The sequence below is a fragment of the Fistularia commersonii genome, chromosome 1 (genome assembly GCF_037954325.1).
Source record: "Fistularia commersonii isolate RoL2024-O1a breed Wild chromosome 1, RoL_Fcom_v1.0, whole genome shotgun sequence".
Lineage (NCBI taxonomy): Eukaryota > Metazoa > Chordata > Actinopteri > Syngnathiformes > Fistulariidae > Fistularia > Fistularia commersonii.
The window spans coordinates 6,444,529-6,464,489 of NC_141284.1; the positions used below are offsets into that span (position 1 = coordinate 6,444,529).

Here is a 19,961-nt window from a genome sequence, read left to right on the forward strand (position 1 = left end):
CGTGTCATGTGACTGGAATGCAACGCAACAAGGAATTTCCTTAATCGATGTCTAAACTAAGTGTAATAGGCATTCAACTTTTGAGTGAACCCTGATTGGCACTTCAAGTCATATTTATTATATTATTATCATTATCTTCAATATCTTCTATTTAATTTAACCTTTTTCTGTGTCTGTGAAAACCAGTTGATTAGTTTTCTTTATTTCTTTCTTTTTGTTATTGGGTGGGACATCCATCTGGAACGTTCAAAAATCCACGAGTGACTTGGAAAAAGTAAAAAAAAAATCATTAAAAAAAAAAAAAACCCAAGGATTAATCGGCAAGGAGAAATAAAAGCTCAGTAGCAGCAACCAATGGGTGGAAAATGTTATCACCTGTTTGTCTATAATTAATTTATTATCCAAAAATAAGTCCATATTTGTCAGTGAATCTTATTTTCTTCTTCTAGTGAATCTGAAATTAATGTCATTTTATCTCGTAGGACAGTAGTGCTCGGGGGGGGTTGGTGTTGTTACAAATAGTGTTACATCTTTCCAAAATATCCGTCTTCGTTAGCGTTTAATCATTAAAACAATCCAACTTGGTGTAAGGCGTCCGTGTTTATGCCACTAGTATCAAAGTATTGCGTTTGTGTTATCATTGCTACGGTGAACCTACTGTGAACCACTTACAGTAAATATCCCAGAATCTTTAAAATCCACTGAACTGAAACGTGATGCTCTACTTGTCCCTGCATTTTATATTTAAAGGGTCACCGAGCAGAAAAGTTGACACTCTGAAGCAAGTCTTTGACTGATGTAGATCCTTTTTGTATTTTGAGGACCGGGAATATATCATACATTTGAATAAATAATAATAATAATAATAAATATATACATAGTAAATATATTCATATAGAGAATAGAAACTAACATTTTATATCATTTGAATTTTGTACTGTAATTTCTGGACTATATGCCGCGACTCTTATTTCACAGGCTTTAAATACTGCAGCTCAAACAATGATGCGGCTAATTTATGATTTTTTTAGTCTGTTGAGCATCATGCCGCATAAACATTTAGCCTCGTCACATCGGACCAAAGAAATTACCTTTAAATTCTGCGGCTGTTCAATTCCGACACTGAATAAGACAACTGTTGTGGCTTAAGCGTGCAGGAAGATGATAAAGATAGCAATCAGCTAGCTGCTGCGGCTTATATTAAGGTGCGCCCTATAGTCTGGAAATTATGGTATATTACAGTGCAGTGATTACGGTATATATATATAATACAAATATATATATATATATATAATACAAATATACACATATACAATTTGATATACACATATAAAATATACACATATACAATTTGTTCAATTTTTTTTGTGGATTTTTTTCCACTTTTGTGGTTTAAGCGTGCAGGAGGATGATAAAGATAGCAATCAGCTAGCTGCTGCGGCTTATAATAAGGTGCGCCCTATAGTCTGGAAATTATGGTATATCACAGTGCAGTGATTACGGTATGTATACGGTACACATATACATATATACGACTCGTTCACTTTTTTTGTGGATTTTTGTGTTGTGTCGTGGATTCAGATGGAAATAATTGGTGATTTTCACACTTCTCATTCCAGTCACATGACACTGACAGGCCTGCTGATTGGACTGCAGGGCAGCGGCTCTGGTGTGCGATCGGACTGCTGACCAGCTCTGAGGCGAGTCGCCATCTTACGATATTAGTCGATTAGAAACCATGAAGTTACCCATGAACATGGAGGATGGCCACGATGCAATGACAACAGATTACTCAGTTACAACGGATGCCGTTACGGCGACCGCCTCTCTGGACGATGGTCTGGTGAGTGGGTAAGTCGCTGACGACAGGTGAGGGGTGGGGGGTGAGTCTGAAACCATCACTCGGTTGCCGTGAGGACGTTTTAGGAGTAACAGATGCATGTTTGGAACAGCTGGATGTTAAAATGCACACAAACTCTTATCGATATCGGCATGCCAGAGAAGATAGAACAAGAGATTCAAGGGAAGTTGGGGGTTGGGGGGTTGGGAAGTTGGGCGGGGGGCAAGTCTTGGAAGATAGGAGGAGAGCTGGTGGTGTTGACAAAGCTGAGCCGACTAGTGTTTGAGGGAGTGAGCATCTCAGTGCTTGGCGGCTATGGGTAGGGTGGGTTGGGGTTGGGCATGCAGCCGTGCAGGTCGAGATTCGGCGTCGTGCTTCGGCATTTATGGTTTGGGGTAGAAGGGTGGAGATGAAGGAACCGATCAGGAGAGGAGGAGGAGTGGACTGGACAGCCTGTCGGCTCTGATGACCCTTGGCATCAGCGGGTCAGAATTTTCTGCAAATTCTCTTGAAACCCTGTAGGAACATGTTTGCCTTTGGAAAAAAAGGCAATTTTTTGCCTTCTTTTCACTCAAAAGTATCAGGACCCACCATCGTCCGTGGATGAGTCGGGAAAACACATTTAATAGGATACAGGAAGAGTAGAGCATTGAGGCAAACCCTCCTACAGCCAAACTGATGGACTGCAAGCATGGCTTTGCTGAATGAGCCTCCCAAACAAATAGCGGAAAATCTGTAAACAATTATCGAGGAAGATCCATCTGATCGGTTTCCTCGGGTAGGCCGAAAAGAGCCGCTAGGATGCGCCAACTTTCAGCTAGCTAAAGTGCTGTTAGCATCAGAACCTGCTAGCATTTCTTGATCTGTGTGCTAGTCCATCTGCTGTTTTGTTGTGTGACCTTTTTAGCAACAAGCGAAATGTCATGCTGAAGAAACCCTGCTTTCAGTGGGACGTAGACGAGGTCCCTTTGAAAGCTTGGCTTTGTCAGGCAGGGTATTAGCACTGTGAGTCTGGTCGCTAAGCTAAAATTGAAAATCCGCTAAATGTCATTATATTATTATCCAAGTGACGTATGATGTCCAGGACGTTTTGGTGATTCGTATGTTTAGGTGAAATCACTGTCGGACCGAGCATCGGTTTTTCAAACAAAATTCCAAACTAGAGGTTCTGTTTCTGCAGAGAGCGAGCCAGCTGTTGCCATGGAGACCCAGAGTATGAGTGATCATTAAGCCTTCCTTTTCATGCCAAGCTCGGTCTGCCACCAAAAAAGCACAAAACAAAGTTTCAGGCTTGAACTTTTAATTCTCCTTTGGAAAAAAAAATATAAAATTCGACATTTATAAATAATTATATATTAAAGTCTTGGCAAGTATTAAAGGCGTTAATCTTTCACAAGACTTAAAATGACAATAAATGTATGTTTCTTTTCCACATTTCCATGTTTGAGGTCGCCTGCTATATGTTGTATGTATGTATGTATGTATGCATGCATGCATGCATATAGAAATGTATTTATGTATTCGTGTGTATGTTTGTATGCATGTATGATTGTCTGAATGTGTTTGTCTCTGTATTAATGTGTGTATGTATGTATGTATATATGTATGTTGGCGAGGGAGGAATTTTAAATGTTTGATTTATTGGGTTCTTCAATCTATGAATTCTGTCTGAAAATCAGGGTGGCAAAGCAAATATGAATTGACTTAATTTATCTGTTAATAAATTCATTCATTTGCTAATTAATCTATTTATTTTGGTCTTACCATGCGGCTGTAATGGCGGCTTGCTGCACTTCTGTCATACTCCAAAATCATTTTCGCTAACTCCTACCGCTGCACACTTGCAAAGATATTCCAAAAAAATTAAAAAATCAAACTAAGATGAGCGACATCAGTCCCATATCAGATGAACAACTCTCTGCACGGTAGCTCAATACTGTTTCCAACACTGATGCCTGACCGTTGACAAATATGTAAATAAAGTCCATAAAAATGATTTTAAACACATAAGAACATCATAATTTTGAAGACAAAGCCTTCAACAGTTGATTTACATTTCTACTCACTATCATAGTCACGATAGTCAAAGTAATTTCATGTTTCCTGAATATAAATATTGGAAATTTCCAATGCCAACATCTAGGTTAGCCCTCGGCTAGCTCATCCATTCATTCTTTTGCTACACCACTTATCCTGAGAAGGACTAATCTGAGCTGATACCTGCCGCAGGCGGGATTCCACCTGGACCCGTCATCTGTCGAACGGAAGTCAGCTATCAATCACAGGGCCGCGTACTGGGACTTTTGCTTGACCCTTAGACAATTTAGAAACTTCAATGACCCTGCCGACTGTTTCTGGATGGTGAGAGAAATACGAAGAACCCGGAGAGAAACACAGCGAGATCAAGCAAGAACACCGTCCAAATTTTTTTAATCTTTAGTCTCTTTTAGACTTACTAAAGCAGATTTTTGGCAAACAGATCAACGTCCACGGCTCTTATTCAGAGCCCTAACCGAGGACCTTCTAAAGCTGACAAACTTCTTCTACCATGGCATCCTCCATTGATTTGTCTTTGTCGAGCACATAGGATAAGAAGCAGGAAAAGAAAGACGGAAAAAGAATTGATGAACGCGGTGAACGGCTCATTCTCTGCATTCAAACGCCTCAGACACTGACAATCCAAGCCACTTTTTTGAGCTACGCTATTTAACCCAAATGGTCTCTTTGCCGTGGTGGAGCACTTTCTTCCTTTTTTTTTCCTGAAAATTACATATGATCCGCATGCGAAAAAAACACGCGAGTATCTTCACACGACTCGGCGACAAAAGAAGAAAAAAAAAAAAAAAACAACGAAAAAATGTCGCTCTCCGCAGAATAAGAAGCCCCCGCGGCGTCTCTGGAAATCCACGTATCAAACACAAACACTTCAGCTTGCGCCGCAATTATCTTCAATAGTGGTCTCACTCCTATTTCATCTTCAAGCTCCTCCGTGTTCCCCTATTAATGGTCCACCGTTGAAAGAAAAGAAAAAAAAAAACACTGGATGACACGTTTGAGGCTATTTTGTTTTTTTGTAGTTTTTTTTTTTTTCCCTTTGCAGAGGCAGACAGTTTGGATAAAGCCATGTGAGCTGGTTGAAATGACGGCTGGACAGCAGAAGGGTGGTGGTGGTGGTGGGGGGGTGAGAAAACAGGCCGTGCTTTCATGGAAACAGCCGAGACAATAAGGCCGCGATCGGCATGCTCGTGACGTGTGGTCGCCGCAACGTTCGGCGAAGTGAGCACAAACGCCCCCGGGGGCAACGGACCACTCCTGAGGGGCGCATGGAGATTTTAGATTTAGATTTGAATTGTTTCGCTAAGGGGCTAAATCTGAGGCGCTAGCGTCGAGTCGCTGCAGTGAGTGTGTCTGGTAAAAAAAAAAAAAAAAAAAAGAACGATCTTGTTGATTAATTAACATCAACAAGCAAAAACCTTGGAGCAGGCCTGGCCAACCAACGATCATGTCGAATTTTGTGTTTGTGTTCTTTACAGTACATGCACAATGTTCCTTCTACGCTGCGCACTTGAGCAATCGCGCTCTGCTCCAGCATTCTCTGCACACAGCAAAGAAAAAAACAAAACACGCAAACACAAAATTCAACATGAACGTAAGAGCCGTATTCCGGTTCGGGAGCCGCGGGTTGGCCAGGCCTGTCTTGGAGGATACAGTGATTGGCAAAGTATGAAAGAACGCTTCAAATTGCCCCAAGGCAGGTATCTGTCTGGAAGTAAGTTGCATCGTATAGGAAGCTGTACAGAAAAAAAAAAAAAAAAAAAAAAGTCGTAGCATGTTTGGTTCTCAAAATAGGTCAGGAGTTGCGACTTCACCCTGGTTTTGTGTTGGTATTTGTACACACTAATGGTTGTTTGTATTTTGTATACATTGTACACAATATATGTATTTATTTTCTTCAGGAATTTTATTCGGCCTTTATGTTTGATCTGCCAAATTGTCAGGCAATCCTTCTTTTGGTGACATTCACAAAAAGTGACCTGATGCCTTTACATAATCGGGCAGATGCTGTAAGAGGGCATTTGATAATTGAAAATAGATATTGATATTTCTTTTTGGTTCCTAATGTATTTTGGCGAGCCGGGCTTTTGAAGACCTCACACTCATGTACCGCATGGATGTATGATAGGAAATATACGACGAATCAATCGATAAAAATTATTTGCTGAATTGATAAAAAATCAAAGTTCCAGTTGTGGGTTGAAATTCTCCATTCTGGTCTCTGGATCGCGATCTCCTTCGTTACTGATCGATTTGATGCCGTCCCTGTCAGATTATTCGTGCTTAGCTAGCTAGAAGTAGGTTAATGATCGCTTTTTTGTTTTGTGCTCATTTCGCAAAACAGGAACGGCCGGGATTATCAGGGGGAGCGGGTGTGGGAAGGTAGGGGCTGAGTGGTGCAGTGTCAGGGGTGACGCAGAGAGGGGACAGAGGTGCATTTTGGGACTGGGGAGGGGAGGGTGTCCTGAGGAAGAGATAGAAAGAGAGATAGAAAGAGAGAGCGAGAGAGAAAGAGGCCGGGACGGGCCTAAGGCGCCTAGCAAGATGCCAGCGCTGCACGGCTCCAGTCGGCCAGGCCTCAGCTTTAGGAGGATAAAGAGTGAAAAAAAACCAACCTTCCCGTTGATCTGAGAGGTGAGATTTGGATTGTGTTTATTGATGGCGGGGTGCAATGGTGATGGAGGGATTTAAGATAAAGTAGAAGAAAACAACAAAAAGAAAAAAACGTCGGAGGGGGTGAATAAAAGGAACAGGGAGGAAGAAGACAAGGAGAAACAGAGAGAGTAAAACAGGCAAATATCTGCTTATCCGATTACGAGTGAGAAAAATCACAGTGGAGACAATAGCAGTGCAGTTGTGCATGTGCACAAGCACGCACACACACACACACACACACACACACACACACACCATGAAACAGAAAAAGCGCAGCGCAAACTCATCACTCGCACAAAGCAAAAGGCGATGAGAGGTTCACACTCGGTGTCAGATACAGAGGAACATCGGTGTTGATCTGATCATGCACAAACACACACATACACACACGCACACACGTGCGTGCGCACATTGACACCCTCCCTCTCCGGTGAGAATGAACAGACAAACAGCTTCATTAGCTGCGCTAATGCCGACCGGCACTTATTTTATCCCGGCTATTGTCTTTGGCTACGAGCGAAGCTAACGGCGGGTCGCAATCTTAGTATTCTGCCGTTTCCTTTACGAGGAGAGGCACTTACTCACCGTCGGAAAAGAAGAGGGGTTTAATGGAAATCTATGTGCGATAGGGCTTGAACAGCGTTTAAACTCTCTGGACTATTAAGCTGTTTAAATACGTTAACTCCGCTCATATTTGCCATCTGCGGGCTTCCTCTAAAAGCTTTATAATTGACCCCCCCGTTCACGCTGCTTTCCAATTAACTATGTTTTGGCTCTTAACATATTCAGTTGCAAACTGGAGTGCCCCCCCCCCCCCCCCCCCCATCCCATCCCCTTGCTTAAGTGGTGCAGTCTGTTTAGGGAATTAAAAAAAAAAAAAAGGTTCGGGAAAGTATATGACAGCCTGGGAATTTTTATAATCAAGAGTATTTGGATTGTTTTTGGGCGTTTAAATGTGAAAAATCTGTCACCATCCGTTTGAGGTCAGGGGTCGACCTCGGATGACATCAATGTGTGACATCACTGTATCCTTGATACACAATAATAGTAATGGTTTGCTGGCTATGAAAGTAATTTCTGTGTGTTATCACAGTCTGACATCACTGTGCTGTGGGCTTGTGGAAAGTAGATCCAGTAGTTAGAAAGTAGTTTTGGCTGTTTACTAGTAAGAAAAATAATAATTACTGTCCATCCGCATTATGCCAATGGGGTTGTCATGAAAAGTAGTCCTGGTTGTTTACTAGCGATGCTATTAGTAATCACTGTGCATCATCACTGCATGACATCACTGGGCCATGGGCTTGTCAGGAAAAGTATATCCGGTTGTTTATCAGTTGCGAAAACAACAATTTCTTTGTGACATCGCTGCACGGTGTCTTTACACCCTGAGTCACAATAGTTTACTAGCTTTGAAAATAACTATTACTTCGTGACATCACTGAATCTTGGGCATGTCATGGAAAGTAGGCTTTGAGTGTTACAATTTCGGTGTGAAATCAAGGAACGACATCACCGTGCCCAGGGCTCTACCAGGAAAATAGTTCCGTCTCTATTATTAAAATATGAAAATATGAAAAATACCACTTCCTTAGTCACAGTTTCACACAGATGCAATAAAAACAAGAGGGACGGATGTCCCGGTTGCACCTGGACCAGAGTGAGAAAACCCAGAGCCTTGTTTTATCTGGTTAAAAAGGTGCCTATGGGATCCCGTTCTACTCCCACCCAGCTTGTTCATCATTATATGTACGACTTAAAATAGGTCCCGAGACACGCGGTCAAAGGTCACACTTATCTGGGAAGGTACTGATTAAAAAGGAAAAAAAAAATTAGCATTGCTAATGCTATCAGCCATGGTTGGGTATAAGTACTTTTTTTTTTTTTAAGAGTTCAGAAGGCCAAACAGTTGTCCATCTCACAGCTGCAACAAAACTTTATTCATTATTTTTTTTCAAATTAAAGTTGTGTCAGGCGTAAAGTTATGAGCATCCCCTAGGATAGGAAAATAAACTTTTGAGGAGAGGACAAAGGCTTTTTTCTGTCAGGGCTGAGGAGAACGGAAGATGGCGCAAATATTTAATTAGGTAAGAAACACACTTGGTGAATTAGAGGAAAAAAAGAAATAAAACAAAAAACAGAATAAGGCGTCTTGATCTTAATTAAGTGTATCTGAGCATTACGGGCGAGTTATTGAAAACTTTAAAACATCAGAATCCAACCGAGGCCTCCCGTAAAGTACAAAATAATGAATGACAGTAAAGTTAAATGCGGCCGTAACGTTATACGGTTAACGATAAAAAAATTAAAATAAACCCCAGAACCTGAATTTTGATGCAGTGGTGGGGAGCACTCCAAGTTTGCAATCTTAAAAACAAGCCTATATCCAATCCGAGGCCCCTGAACCCGAAAAGCCGTCGAGACACCTTCCCACCCCGAACGCACAGGATGGCGAATTGAGATGAATAAATAAATCAAAGTGAATAATTCATTGCCTTCTCGGAGGGATAAGCATTAGTGAGATGGGGGGCTGAACAGACGGCGTGAGTGGTCGGTGGTCACGGACGCCGGACAGGGTGGAGAAACGAAATGTTGACAGAAAAGCGGCGACTCGCAGACAGAGAGAGAGAGAGAGAGAGAGAGAGAGAGAGAGAGGTGGGTGTTTGCTCGGTTGCCTGCTGAATGAGAAGGAGGTGGTGGGGTGGAAAAATGTGGTCCGGTTAACACCTGGTGAAGGGGAAGTGGCGGTGGTCAGGAGACGGAGGGGTTAAAGGTTAACCTTGGAGGCAGAAGCAAATACAGCACATCGTTCATTGCATGGGTTCAACAGGGTTGACTGCGGTGCTGTGGACAAACTGGACTTAAAAACACGAATTCTGTAGTTTTTGTGTTAATGTGTACAGTGATCCCTCGCTATAACGCGGTTTACTTTTCACGGTTTCGCTACTTCACGGATTCGCTTTGTGCATTGTGTTCTGCATTCTGATTGGCTAAAAAAGTCACTCCGCTTCTTCTCTACCTGTGCGTCAATAACGTTGCAGTTTAATATGTACACGTACGTAAAACAGCTTGCCAAATTTACATTACGTACGTGCAAATTCTCTTGCAAAAGCACCTGCGGCAGGGCCCAAAAGGCAGCGGAAGATGCTATCTATCGCAGATAAAGTTAAACTTCTGGACATGCTAAGGGAAGGTAAAAGCTATGCGGCTGTAGGTCGGCATTACGGAATTAATGAATCTTCCGTTCGTTCCATAAAGAAGGAAGAAAAAAGCATCAGGACGACAGCAGCAATGTATAATAGTGTATTTCATTGTATAATAATTGTAAAAAAAAATAAAGGTTTCTACTTCACGGATTTTGCCTATCACGGGTTCCTTTTGGAACGCAACCCCCGCGAAAAACAAGGGTATACTGTATTTCCCCAGATTGAATTTTTTTCATTTATTTATTTGATTGTTTGTTTTTTTTTTTTTTTTTGTCCGCTATCCTCAAAGGCAGTTTTTATTGTTAAAAGAGAGAAATCAGATCTTTGGGGGGGGAAGGAGGGGTGAAAGCGGGTGATGCATCTGTCCTAATGAGAAAATGAAAGTGTTCATCTGCTCACATCTATTCAGACAAATGGGGGTGCACGGATGCACGCGCATGTGCGCTATGCCGGGAGAAATGAACTATGAGCTTCTGCTTGCTCTTTATCTTACTTTAAAACAAGGAATGGTTTTTTAATGATTTTTGTGAGTCAATTTTTTCTCCGAGGATGGCTGTAATATTTCCACAAAATAGAAATGTATAAACATTTATATATTTATTTACAAAAAAACTGAAACATCAGCCAATGCTGAGGATATTTATTCCAGGGGCGCGTTATTGATATCAGGTCCTTTCCGAAGGCCCTGTTAAAAATCCTCCAAAATTACAACATAAGTACAATTTAATTCTTTTTTTTTTTTAATTTAAGTCTTTACATACTAAAAAGTCTTATTAAAAAAAAAACAATTATCTGTGGTTAGTATAGCCTGAAAATTTAGGCTGTTCACAAGAGCAGGACAATAATGTACTCTTACTTTGCTCCTGAGAGACGTTAAAGGACCGACATGGGTCAAAGTTTGCCTGACAAACGCAGCGTTGTTTGGAACGTTTGTACAGTTTAACTAGCTAGTTTACTCTTAGTCTGCTGAACAACCAATAGAAACACAACATTACCTGGTACAGCTGTCAACAACGCAACTAGAGCTAATGCTAGCACCTCTGTGGTGCAAAGCTTCAGTGCTAACAAATCCACATTTTTGATTTAATTAAACTACATTAATCCGAATGCAAACGTTAGCACCGAATTCAAATCCTCAAATCACAGGGTGTGTTTCTTTGCGGACGGTGAAAAGCGGTGACACCCCGGCGACCTTGAGAGAGGAACGCTGTGTCGGCGGCATGAATTTCTGAGTGTCACCTCGCAGAGGTCTTGACCCAAGCATGCAGATCGACCCTTCACCTCTTCCTCTTTGGATCCTTTCCCTGTACATTTTGTTTTGATGTTTTGTTTAGTTCTGAGTTGGCGGCTGCTATGGGACCCATTGGCTGGTTTGGCAGGTAGCTGCCAGGAACTGGGCTGTTTCTGCATGTATTTGGACAGCAAAGAAAATGAGGAACATGGACCTAAGTTTGTAGAACCATTTTAACACCTACTCCGAAGCACGGTCTTTTTACGGTTCCATAGGAACTCATATCATGTGACACAGATGCTTGTTGATCGGTAGAACTCTTAAGCTTGCCCATTACCAGATACTTCTTGTGGAGCACTATTTTTAAAAACTATTTTAGAAGCTGATCGTAATGGACAGAACCGGCGGGGAATGGACTGACAAAGATGCCCGGGCTCTTCTGGCCTGGTACGCCACAGAGGGATTTCAAGGGTTCGTAGGAGAACGTAAACATTGGCCAAAATATTGGCTCACGGGAGGTTACTTCCCATGGTGAAGCAATGCAGGGAGCATTTTCAGACACTTAAACCTATTTGGTAATCCATGGTTATTATTCTTGCCACGCAGAACATGAACGTCGTCCGTGTCATCTTCCTTAGTCTTCTTGGATGTGGTTTGTTTCGGAGCGCGGCGCTTAAGGCGCATGTCGCAGAACCTTGCGTCTTATCGGTCCCTACTGTGGTCCACTTCTGCCTGCGCCAATGCCAAATTGAAAAACTTCCTCTGGAGGAGGCTAGTTCGTGGAATGAAATTCAAGCTGGACAGTTCCTCTTCACACCAAGAGGCTATAAAATTCAGGGTCTGTTTCTATTTTTACAGAAGGCGGATGGCTCTCTGGCATAAAACCTAATGCTGATGCAGGGGATATTGTATTTATTTATTCCTTTGTTGCGGTTTTAATGTGGTGGCATGTTAGCGTGGCCAGTTGACCGTTAAATGACACATGTAGGAATTGGTTTGGGAAGGTATGCATATGAGCGCATATGCAAATAGCATGTGTGTGTGTGTGTGTTAGCCAGCGAGTCACGCCGCCCTTGCTTTACCAGAGGGTCAAGAAAACACGGCACATTATTTCCCTTTCCAGACTCGATTTAAAGTCCCTCCCAGGGAAATTAGAGGGATGGGAAATTTGCGGTAGCTATAAATGCCGTGATGCATTGCACTAGATAATTGCCGTGCAATTGTCTAGGTATACCGCATCTGTCCCTGTCAAATAAACATTAAACTAGAGTTACCGCCTCTCAGTTCCCCGTCTCCTCTGCTGAGGTTCCAACCACCGGCGCTTGCACTGTCCGGCTTGGAGCAAACACGAAAAAGGGAAATTAACAACACTGAACTCTACGTGACCCCCAAAGGTGCGAAAGCACATAGTTGACGAATGCTCCTTTTTTTGTTTTTTGTTTTCTTGCAGACGGTGATTAAGGTCGACCGTGACCTTTTTTTTTTTTTTTTTTTTCTTAGGGCGCGGAGCCGTTACGGGTGTCGGGAGAGAAGAGATTTGGCATGTTTCACCCAGTCACGGCGACCTCTGGGCCGAAACGCTCCAATCGGGCTGGTTCCCATGAAAGGAGACATCGTCTCTAATTTTAGGTCACGGTGATCTTTAAATACCAATTTAAATGAGCCCGGCAGAATATCACCTCCAGTTATTTCATTATCTCAAACTCGTTGCTCTTGGCTCTGGATAAACTCCCTCCCTGGAGGCATCACTATCTCTGATGGCATTCCCGCTAACATAAGTGTCTTTTATTGTTTTTCTTTTAAATATGGAATGGGAAAAATACAGTTAGTATGACTTTCAAAAAGAAACAGCGGGTCTCTCCATGAGGAGAGCTAGGTTGACGTGATGTTTTTTGGAGGAAAAACAAAACAAAAAAAGCAATAACACTAGAAAGGTATTTTTCTGTTCGGTATGGTTCTTCCTCGGCTGCTTCAAGGGTATTCATTTACAACTGGTATTGATCCAATGGAGGTGCACGATGGTGGCGTCGAGCGAAGAACGTGGCAAGGTTGCTCCTAATAGAACGGATCATGTTGGAGGGGCGGGTCCTCTCTAAATGCCACAACTGGTTAGTCGCCGTGTTTATCAAGAGGAGGCTTCGCCGAAGGAAATGTCAAATGGATGGGAAAATGAAGCGGTAATGAATCAACCCCTACCCCCAGCCCCCCATGCGTGCTTTGAAAAAAAAAAAAAAAAAAAAAAAAAAACTGCCTTTGAGAACCTGAAATTAGTCGGGGCTAATTGAGCCGTTTGTTGTCGAGTCCTACTTATGAGCAGCCCCGGGGCTTGTTTTCACCCTGTTGCCTTGTGTTGCAGCACGAACAGCGCCCAACACTATTTGTGTATGTTTGTGTGCATGTGGAGGCATTCCTGCTGTTTTTTATTGTTTTTTTTTTTTTTTTCCATGCATGCCATATCTAATTGAGAAGGGTTCAGCTTCCTGCTAAAGAATCCCCCCCCCCCCCCCCCCCCCCCCCCCCCCGACACCATCCCCTTCAGTCAAAGCCACAGTGCCGCAGTCAACCTCTCACTCACCCCTGACAAGTCAAAACAACTCCCCCCAACCCATTTCCCGCCGTCACCACCAGGTTGGACGGGTCAAACCCACTAACAACAGAGCAGCGGTATGCTTAATACATAAATCACCATCTGGGAGGCGGGGAAGGAGGGTAGGGAGCGGAGGGGAGGGGTTGGTGTTAGAGAGAGTGTAGCCGACAGGCGTCAACAGGTCCGGCTTTGACTGCGCTTGGATCCAGGAACTGAGAACCGCCGAGGCGGCAAGAAGCGACCGGAGAGAGGGTGGGGTGGAAGAGGGCGGTGGAGGGCCGTGACCTGGATGGAGGTGCAGGGCGAGAGGCAGGGTGGGGCGGGTGGGGAGGTCAGGTCAGGTCAAGAGGGATCTTACCTCGGACGTAAAGGTTGGCCGGAGCAGAGTAGCGAGTCCCGGCGCTGTTGACTGCCACGCACTCGTACTTGCCCTGGTCTGACTCCTCGCTGTTCTCGATCTGAAGAGCTCCTGGGAGGGGGTGGGAAGCCAGAGTGTCATAGCTCACATCGGTGACTATCTCGATCACACACACACACACACACTCTAAACACATCGTTTCCCCGAATTGACTAATTTTTCATTCCCATTAATGCACGTTTATAATCGCAAGTGCAACGCCATAAAACCTGAACCACTACTATCACTCATGGTAATGGCAGGGAGGTGGGGAGATTCATCTTTATCCCTAGTCCTTGTTAACAATTAGGGATTTTGTACTAAATTAGCATAAAGTATGTCGCCATAAATTTGTAGTTTTTAGGGCTAATGGGTTTGTTCTATCTGATTTCTGGCTGTAAATTTATAGCTACACAATGTCTAAGAGCCTACAGAATACTAATCCTCTTCCTGTATGTAGTGCTGATTTGTTTGAAAATTATGTAATATGTATTTACACTTTTTTTTTTCGTTCTGGCAGTTTGCTACAAAACTTCAATGGCCTGATCTGGTTTTCCACTTAAAAGCGACCTTGCAATCCTGTTCCTCGGTTTCGTTTTACGGGTAGTTTACTTGGACGACTGAATTTTGTACTGATGTCTGTTTTGATCAGCTAAACAATTTAGGATCGGCATGAACCAGGGTTTCCACGCCGTGCTGTTAGCCAGGTGGGAAAGCCACTCATAGCGATCCTTGGTCAATGCTAATTTGCTAAAAAAACTAGACATTAGCACACTTTTCCATTAGCCAAGAGACAGTGTTAGCTACATGTTAGCTACATGCTAAAGGTTGTAGCTAGTATTGCCTTATATCAATTTCAGATGCTTTTGCTATTTCTATATTTATGCTAAAACAACACGTTTTCAGACTTAATCTAAGTTTTAAAATGTTAAATGGGCTCCAAGGCGCTAAATATCAGTGGTATAATTTTAATTTCATTTGCTCTATTTTGTGTGACATATATGGATATGAATCAGATTCAAAATTAACATTATAAAATGCTCAGCAGCAGGAATTAGCCATGCTGGTTCAGAGGAGAGTAATTTCTATGTCCTTCTTCTTTTTTTAAGAATTATCAGGGATATAAAAATTAATGATTTCATGTGTAAACTTTAGTCTCAAGTACATTTTAATATAACATCTATCACACCTGGACAAGCAGCCACAGTTAACATTGACATTGGCATTTTTACGATTTGCACACACACTCTGTTAACTGCCAGCTAGCGGCCAAGACGGGATTATAGTCCTAAATTTGAATCTCCAAACCTGTTTTACACATTGTGAATCCGGAACGGTGTATTTGCCGGCATTTTTGACTCGCACAGCTGTTTTTATTTATTAGCAGATAATTACAACCCTCTTTTATCTCCCAAACGACATCTTAGCAGTAGGTCTCCGCTTCCTGCCTGCAAAACTAGCAGTTCTTGGTTTATAATGTGATATATAATTTTTTTTAATCTATACTGAAAGTACTACTTGTTTAATTGCGACTCCACTGTCTCCGACAAGGTTGCTAGGCGACATCATTCCGATGTTACTTAATTTGAAACCCTGGTGCTCACTTACCTGTCCAGCGATTTACCTCCGTCAACATCTACGCCCTTCGCTTCCTAACAACATCACCGTGTTTATGCAAACATTGATATATCACTCCGGCAACGGTTGAGGAGTCACAATCGAGACAAACAACATGGATATTTTTTTTTTTACGTGATGTCTGTGAACGTGACACAAATCATGCAGCTCCCGCGGTGGGCGTGAAAAAATGTGAGAATAAATTAAAAGAAAAAAATTTTTTTTGGAGTACATTATTGAAATGCATCATGGGATGGGCTTGTAGCGAAATGTTAATAGCTTGTTTGTCGGAGGCTTATATGTGTGTAGCGCAGAAAGCAAGCCTGAGATGGAGGAGGAGGAGCAACTTTCATCTGGGATTCAGCCAGATGCTCGGATGCGTGTCCTTAAACTACCCACGCGCTCTTTCGCTCTCAGCGAAGGCACACACACACACACACACACACACACACAATCACAGACTATGCAGGTAAGCCTTCCTTCTTCATCATACAATGCGTCGGGATGATAATGAAAGTTCTCTTTTTCTCAAAGCTCTCGACTTTTCTCCCATCGGGTGTCGGTCCAGCAGCCTTTTTCGGTCAAAGCCCCCCTCCTCGCTTTGAGGCCTGGAGACGGACATATCATTTCCACTGGCGGCGCACGCCTTTCTGTTTTGAAGGTCAACCTCATTGCATTTTCAGCACCTCTGGATGGATGAAGCGTTTTTTTTCCAATTGTTTTTCAAAGGGGGGGAAGTGCTTCATTCTCTCCCCCCCCCCTTAGAATGGCGGACAGATGCGGGTGGACGTCAGGATCGACAACGCCGGAGCGGGAGTGATTTTTAAACAGATGGGGGGACCATGTAGGCGCCAAACTTACTCTGCTCTCCGACGTGGTGAGAGTTCAGTATAGGGAGAAAATTGAAGATCCAGGCACCTAAAAAATGTTTTCCCTGCCAGTAATATTTCTCTCTCTAATGGGGTGACATGAGAAGCATTACATGCATATTGGACTATTATTTTGATGACATAAAAAAGTATCCTCAAAAAATCTTATTAATTTAAAAATGATCATTATTAATCTTGAAATTTCAGAATTTATATCATAGTTAAAAAAGTCTTAAAATACTGGCCTGTATATAATATTTTCCTTGATTGATAATGGATGTCAAATATCAAATCATTTGAAGAGGGAGTTTGTTCATTTTAATTTTTTTGAAGGAAACATTTTAAACTGTGTTCAATCATTTCTAGGACCAGGTATGTGTTACCTGGTATTATGGTATTAAAATATGTTACCAGGTATTAAAAATGCAGTGTCAATAAGGAATTACGCATTTATTAATGCACAATTAAAGATTTATTTCTAATGATTTTGGAAAATTATTTCTTACTAGTGATTTTTATTTTTTATTTATTTAAAATTTTCTTTTTCTTCAGTTTCACGTTACATTTATTCAGGATAATTCAGGGTTATACAACCCTGATTGTGGATTCCTGCAATATAATCTTAAACCTAAGGGGACACATTGTTCCATGGATGAACCCACCTGAGGCAAGAAGCCAGAGGCTAATCCATTGTTTATTTATATCTAAATATAATTCTTAGCTGTTGTGCGATTTTATCTCGAGATTATACTTTCTGAAATGCTAGATGACCATCGGTCAGTTAGCTTTATTTCTAGCCTGGCACTTCGGAGGTTTCGAAGGATGGACTTTCGGCGCGCGTCAGGTGACCTGACGGCATGACAGTGAGCTTGCTTTAACAAAATTTGGACATTTCCGAGACAGGAAGTGAAGTCCGTGTTTGGTTTTCCCAATGAAAAAAAGTATGACAGCTTATTCTGCTCGGTTACAAAGGAGAAGCCAAATTTAACTGGCAATCGAGTTCAATTTTTTCCAACACTTTCTACCCCGCCCCTTTTTTTTCCTAGAGGGTCGACCACGGCATCGCCGGATCCCCGAGGCGAGGTTTTTCCACGTCCGAGGGCTGAGAAAGTGTTGGAGCAAGCGAAGGACGGACAGCTGGAGGTGGAACACGGAGGTGATGTGAGGGAGGAAGAGGAGATGTCGGTGGAAGAAGAGGAGGAGGAGGATGACGTTTATCCGTACCCAGCATTCTTACCTCTGATTGGTGTACCACCTGGTGAGGTAATTTGAATGCAAATAAGATTAGAGAGAAGCATTAGTATAAAACAAAGGTGATAGAGAAAAAAAAAAAAAGACAAGAGCAAAAAGGAGAGCAGAGGAAATAATTAAAGAAATAAAGACCAGCAGAGATAAGAGTGAATGCCCTTCTTACCCTCTTCAATCCATAAATCCTGCGAGAATTAGCCTAGGGCCGCATTGTTTATTCCTAGAGGGACCCATCATTTTGGATAATGGCGATAAAGTTTGTTATTCAAGAAAAGGATCTGCTTTTAACTGCATGACGGAGCTGACCCCCCCCACCCCATCCCCTCCCGCCGCCACCCAAAAAAAAAAAAAAAAAAAAAAAAAAAACTCGATTCCCGACATCGGCCAACGATGGCCCTGTTTGCCTCGCCCCGCACCGCTCCCATATGCCGCCGCTAACAAGTTGCACAAGGGCAGCACGGGATGCCTCTTACTCTGATGCAACTCAAAGAAACCGCCCTCTGTCATGTCCTGGATTACACTGCCGTGCTTCCGCGGAACGGTTGCGAGGGTGGGGGATTGGACCGACCAGCTCGGGAATCAGCCTGTCACTTTTTTCTTTTTTTCTTTTCTTTTTTTCCTTTGCTTAATCTCTTGTGTAAAAAAAAAAAAAAAAAAAAAAAAAAAAACTGACGTATTATTACACACATATTTCACGTAAATTACACAAAGTATTACGTCCCTCCGTAAGAAAGTAAAAAAAAACAGCAACACATTAACACAATGAATTTTAGTTCTCATTAATGAATCCAAATACATCAAGTAAATTTAATTCATCCGTGGTTTATCCCTTTACACGCACGCAGCTACAAAGGGACTTTTGTTTCAATAGATACGATATACATATTTATGCATATAAAAATATAAAGTGAGTGCATATTAGAAGTGTTGTTCATATTTAATCGCTTATCGACCTATCTATTTGTTCATTTATTTATTTTCAACTCGAGGTGCTATAGCTCGATCAAAATTAACTCTACATTAAAATTCACAATGTTAATCAAAATCAACATTGTTCATGCATTTCATTTCTTTTTTTCTTTTTTTATTTATCCATTTAGTTATTTACTTATTCACCCTGAAACATGTCGTTTTTGGATATCTAATAGGACACTAAAGTTTTAAAAGTAATACTAGAGGCTTCTATTTACTTTGTGCCATTAATCTTTTCCCACAAAGGTACGCTAGCCATCCCTAAGGCCAGCCAGATGTCGTGCTAAGCGAATTAGCCTGGGGAAGATGGGATACCGCAGCACTCGCTTCTCTTCTCGTTATATTATGCTTATTAACGGTGACTGCTGCATTTTTCCCTCCGTTCTTCAACGTTGCCTTTGTGGCTCATAACGTTGCAATAATACCGTTATATCCGCCGCGCCATGACATTTCACAAAGTGTTGTCAAGTGTTTCCTACTATTTGATTCAAGGTCGTCCAGGCTAAACAGAAATAAGAAAAAAAAAGTTCCTATCCCATTGACGTTCGTAGCTCCTGGGGTTGGTGCTCAGGTAGGAATGTGATCCGTTTCGGGCAAATGGGGTTAAACGTAGCAAAGGGGTGGAGCGTGGGACGGTTACTATGCAGATGCCGAGGATCTGGATAATAAACCGGGCCACTCTGGAGCCAAAGAGGAGACGTGTCAGAGAGAGGTAAAGATAGTGGAGAGGGTGGTGGCCCTGGAAGCTGTGTGGACCCTGGTGGCTGTTTTGGGAATTGCGTGGGATTTGGGTAACATCAGCAGCTTTCAAAGGGCCGGGCTGGGTGATGCTGAGACCTGCCATGACTTTTAAAAAAAATTTTTCCCCCCTGAAAACTGTTGTCAGATGGTCGGGGAATGGAGGCATCATGACAGGTTTCGGGGAGTCATTGTGAAAAATAATACGCCTTTATTATCTTTTCACAATGGACTGGTTTTTTTTTTTGTTTTTTTTTCTTGGGTTTCTATTAAAAATAAAAGGCGGACGCGGTGAAGGATCGTCTTCAGCTGAGAGCCTCACAGGCTTGGCTTACTATTTCCCTCCTTCGGGGCGGCGCTAACACAGTCGTAGCGAATGTGGACCGTAAACCGGGAAATGTGATTAGCTTCTGTGGGAGATGCTTACTGATTTTATACAGAAAACAGCGGTGGCAGGAAGGGGTGATGACAAGGAGTTTGCACAGGTAGGCTGGCTTGATGCTTTGCTGCGGATGTAGGATCCGAACTCCAGATGCTTTTTTTCTACTT

General features: G+C 42.4%; 1 protein-coding gene across 10 annotated transcripts in view; it reads right to left on the bottom strand.

Moving 5' to 3' along the window:
• ptprfa (protein tyrosine phosphatase receptor type Fa) overlaps positions 1 to 19,961 on the bottom strand; it is a 316,636-nt gene that overhangs the window by 182,088 nt on the left and 114,587 nt on the right. For all 10 annotated transcript variants that reach the window (XM_086146258.1, XM_086146275.1, XM_086146249.1 and 7 more), the window contains exon 6: positions 13,930 to 14,040. In XM_086146258.1, the coding sequence (XP_086002384.1) occupies positions 13,930 to 14,040 (111 nt within the window). The remainder of the gene's footprint in view (positions 1 to 13,929; positions 14,041 to 19,961) is intronic.